The 4,172-nt window shown below is 60.7% G+C and overlaps 2 protein-coding genes across 3 annotated transcripts; one reads left to right on the top strand and one right to left on the bottom strand.

The window, feature by feature from the left end:
• The first annotated feature begins 394 nt into the window (after positions 1-394).
• MRPL40 (mitochondrial ribosomal protein L40) lies at positions 395-2,731 on the top strand. Of its 2 annotated transcripts, XM_052690993.1 has the most exons (4): positions 395-485; positions 735-818; positions 1,744-1,899; positions 2,236-2,731. In XM_052690993.1, exons 1-4 carry the CDS (start codon positions 460-462, stop codon positions 2,543-2,545), a joined length of 576 nt encoding a protein of 191 aa, XP_052546953.1. In that variant the 5' UTR covers positions 395-459; the 3' UTR covers positions 2,546-2,731. The 2 variants fall into 2 exon arrangements, with proteins under 2 accessions (XP_052546953.1, XP_052546954.1); XM_052690994.1 differs by lacking the exons at positions 395-485; positions 735-818 and adding an exon at positions 863-1,061.
• Positions 2,732-3,035: 304 nt separating this feature from the next.
• Positions 3,036-4,118, bottom strand: CUNH22orf39 (chromosome unknown C22orf39 homolog). Its single transcript, XM_052690995.1, has 3 exons — positions 3,954-4,118; positions 3,708-3,875; positions 3,036-3,594 (listed from the first exon to the last, which is right to left on the bottom strand). The coding sequence occupies exons 1-3, from the start codon at positions 3,975-3,977 to the stop codon at positions 3,469-3,471; spliced, it is 318 nt and encodes a 105-aa protein (XP_052546955.1). The 5' UTR covers positions 3,978-4,118; the 3' UTR covers positions 3,036-3,468.
• Between the last annotated feature and the right edge of the window lie 54 nt (positions 4,119-4,172).

Genomic DNA, 4,172 nt, shown 5'->3' with positions numbered 1-4,172 from the left:
CCGCCGGGCAGCGCCGCGCCGCTCTGCCCGCCCCCTCCGCCGCCCGGAGCCGCCTCAGCGCCGCTCCATGTCCCGGCGCCGCCCGTGCCGCAGCCGCCGCCGCCCGGCCGCATCCCCCGCTCTCGGCTCCCGGCGGCTCCCGGCGAACGCCGGAACTCGGCGCCTGGCAACCGCCAAACCGGCCCGGCGGGAAACGGCCGCCCCCGAGCCCCGGCGTTCCCCCGCCTCGGCCGCCGGGGGGCGAGATCCCGCGAGGGCCGCCGCTCCGCCCTCGGGCCGAGCGCCCCCTGCCGGCCGGGAGGTACCGGCGGCGGCCGCGGGGCGCGCCGGGTGAGCGCGGCGGGGCGGCCCCGGGAGGTGCTCGGGGCTGCGGAGGCGCGGCCTGCGCGCGGGGCGGGGCGGGACGTTCCCGGCCCGGAGCGGAGCTGTGGGAGCGCGGCCTGGCCGTCGCACGCAGCCATGCTGGCGGCCGCGCGGGGGCTCAGGTAGGACGCGGAGCGGCGCGGGGCGGCGGGGTGAGGTTCCAGGCGCGGCCCTTCTGACTGAGCGGCGCGGGGCGGGGGTCTCGTCCCCGTTTCGGCTTCTTTCCTCCGAACGGGCCGCGGTGGAAGGGCGGCTGTGAGAACTCCTCGGCCGCGCTCCCCCAACCCCCGCCGTGATCCGTCACCGCGGCTCGGCACCGATGGCTCCCGCGGCCGCCCGGCCTCCCTCACGCTGTGCCTTTTCTTCCGCAGCTCCAGGCTGCCCCGCCCGGCCCCGTGCCGCGGCAGCCACTGGGACACGGCCGTGCTGGCCGGGACGGCGTTGCTGCCCGTGAGGTGAGCGCGGCGCCCTGCTGATGCTTTGCGGACCCGTCGCCGAACGTCGCGTCTCGGTGTCTCCGGTTTGTTTTGATGTCGTTCGGCTTAAAGCAGCCTGCCAGCTAGCAGCTGCCCTCGGAGAGGCCGCTCCGCGTCGGGACGCTTCGCGTTCTTTGTGCACGTGTGGGCCTGCGGTGCTTTGTGCCTGTTGTGGGAACTGGGGTGCCTTTGCTTCGGTATGAGTTTGTGCGGCAGCACGGAGTAAGTTGCTGGGTGCTCCATGGACGCGCGGAGTTCCCATCTGCACGGTAGGAAGGACAATCATAAAATCGTAGTAAGGCTGAGGTTGGAATGGACTGCAAGGATCAGGAAGCTCCAGCCCCCCTGCCGGTAACCTGTGGGCCCTCTGCGAGGGTTGGATTTTGGTCTTTGTGGAGCGTGGCACACGCTGTCTTGCCTATAGTAGTAGGTGTGGTAAGCACAACAGCAGAGAAATACTCACTCCCTGAATTTGCTTCCAAATGTGGAAGTGTTAAAAGGATGTGTAAAACCACCCTCTCTGACCTCCTTAATGTGAGGTGACAGGAATGCTTGTAGCTAAACACGTTACTCCTCCGCTGCGTGCTGAGCGAGCAGGAGCCAATCCTGGTTCAGTCTCAGTGGGATTTCCTCAAGTCGGAAAAGAAAAAGAAATGCTGCGCTGTAGCACGGATCTCACGGTTGGGCTTCTCAGGCAGGTATGGCTCTGTACAGAAAATCTCACAGCACCTGCTGCTGTCTCACAGAAACTACTTTGATTTACTTGTGTAAAGGTAATGGCTGGAACTTCTATTAAGGACCAGGTTAAGCAATGGGAAATAACAGTTCTTAGGAACATTAAGGGATGTTAGATTGGATTCAGTGAGAGTGATATCTTCTTTTATTCATGTAATTATCTTGCTAGAGCACAACCAAAGAAAAAAAAGAAAGTGGATCCAAAGAGAGAGCAAGCACAGAAGGATCGTGTGAAAAAGAAGATTAAAAAGTTGGAAAAAGCTGCTCCAGAACTGATTCCCATTGAGGATTTTGAAACCCCACTGAAGTTTTCAGATAGCAACAGGTAAGTGAGACTGCCTGTCACCTTGAGCTTGCATTCGTGGTGCAAACACACCTCTACTTCTTTCTCCACCACGCTGCAGTGCAGTGCCAGCCTTTGTGTGAGGTGCTGCTGACAAAAATGTGGAAAGTAAATATCATTTGTTTCTGCTAAAAAACTGAAACATAGTCATGTGAACGTGCTGTTGGAATGCCTGTGGAAAGCCTCCAAGACAGGCACAGTGTGAGAGAAATATATTCTGAGTTTTTTTAGATGTACGGTGAGTGGTGGTGGTGGTTCTTGTGTTGCTTTTTGAGGTGCGGGCACTTTCCCTATTAGTGTCACACTTCTCCCCATCAGGGTGCGAAGCCTTCCTCCCCTCTCATTTGAGGAAACCGAAAGAAGAGTTTTACTTATGAAAAAGTGGTCTCTGTATAAGCAGCAACAAGACAAGGCAGAGAAGGAAGCAATTCGGAGCCTTGTAGAAGCTCAGCAAGAGGCACTAAAAGAACTGCGCCTGGAATCTGAGGAGCTCTACCAGGCAGCCATCAGACGGGACGAGGAGCTGTTCCCCTTTGAGAGAGATGGGCCTGATTATACCCCAGCACTTCCTGGTTATGATCCTCCTGAAGGAAAGTGCATCGATATCACCAAAGTGTACACGCAGTGATGGGGTTCGTTGTTCACCTGGCATAAGCTGCTCGGCTGACTGAAGAAGGGAGTGAGAGCTACTGGTTCCTTTGGCATGCTCAAACACAGTAGGTGCATGACTGTAAAAACAAAGAAAATTCTCTAAGTGTATTTGATTTTTTTTAAAACTGCCAAGCTATAATAAAAAAAAGTAATAAAACATCGAGCAGAGCTGTGCCTCACCTCTCCACGTGCTCCTGAGGAGTGTTTTGCTCTGCCCAAACCACAGATATAAAGGCTCTTAAAATGCAAGAGAGGAACGTGGCAGTCATCACGAGGCCGCACCAGCAGGAAGGCAGTAGCTGACTGATCACTGCCTTTCTTTGCTTCAGATTTCAGTGGTTTTTAATACAACAGAGGAAAAAGTGATGGAATTTTTTTCCCTTGACAAAGGGAAAAATAGCTTCTTTATTACCTGGTAAAGAACTGAGTAAGCCTCGGATAACGTTTGCCCTAAGCCAAAGCAGATCTCACTCCGGTCATTGAAACCTTTATTTTCACAGTAAATAGAAGGAAGGCACGCTGCTGTTCAAGAAATGCTCTCCAGCAGCGGCCGTATTTCAGCCCGCAGCGCCATCCCGGCGCCGAGGAGCTCTCACACACGGCAGGGCCGAACCAGGCAATGCTTTCCAAACGCAGTGTGCCGGCACCGTGCCGGCGGGATGCGGCCCCAGCTCGGTTCCACGTCCCCACCTGGCGCCGTGCCGTGCCGTGCCGTGCCGGCTGCGGAGCTGCTGCAATGAGAGCCGAGCGACCGCACGGGACCCGAATCAAACTCAGCGCCTGACTCCGTACCACAGCGGGTGTTTATTAGTAAGTTTTCTGACCGGAACTGTAGTGCGGACGGGCAGCGGCGCGGGGCGGAGCTGCGGCAGTGACGGCAGAGCCCCGCGGGCAGCGCCGCTACTTGGCCGCGCCGTGCTGCAGCGGGCGGTGCCAGTCGGGCGGCGGGCTGCTCCGCAGCGCCCACACCGCGCCGTGCTTCTTCCGCTCCAGGACGCGCGCTCGTTCGCTCTCGCACAGCGCCTCCTGAAACACACGCGGTCGCAGTGCCGACCCCGGCGCCGCAGGCAGCCCAGCCCAGCCCCGCCCCTCCCTTCCCGCCCCCTCTCCTTCCTCCCCGCCCCCGGACCCGGCGATACCCGCGCGGCGGTGGCGCGCTCCTTCTCCCAGGCGCGGCAGGCGGCGTAGTCGTCTCGCCAGCGGTCGCAGGCGGGCAGCTCTCCGTGCGCGTAGTAGTGGTGGAAGGCGTGCCGCAGCCCTCGACAGTGCTTCCACTCCCACCAGTAGTCCTCGCACGGCCGCGGAGGCTGCGGACAGAGCGGGCGCTGAGGGGAAAGGAGCCGCGAGGCCGAGGGGAGCCCCCGCACCCGCCGCCCCCCGCTCACCCGCCAGCTCTCAGCGCCGGCCATGCCGTCCCCGCTGCGCGTCCCTCTCGGGGCTCAGCCGCCAATCGCCGCCGCGCTTACAGGAGCGTCCCGCGCGCCGGGCCAATGGCACGGGGCGGCACAAAGCGGCCGTCGCCGCGCCCTTCGGATAATGGCCGCCCCGGGGTGCGTGCTAAGCACGTGACCCCGCCGCGGCCCCGCCCCCTCAGCACGCCCGTC

This window comes from Tympanuchus pallidicinctus, unplaced genomic scaffold (genome assembly GCF_026119805.1).
Source record: "Tympanuchus pallidicinctus isolate F22 unplaced genomic scaffold, pur_lepc_1.0 scaffold28, whole genome shotgun sequence".
Taxonomy (NCBI): Eukaryota; Metazoa; Chordata; class Aves; order Galliformes; family Phasianidae; genus Tympanuchus; species Tympanuchus pallidicinctus.
This window is presented reverse-complemented; position numbering and strand designations above follow the sequence as displayed.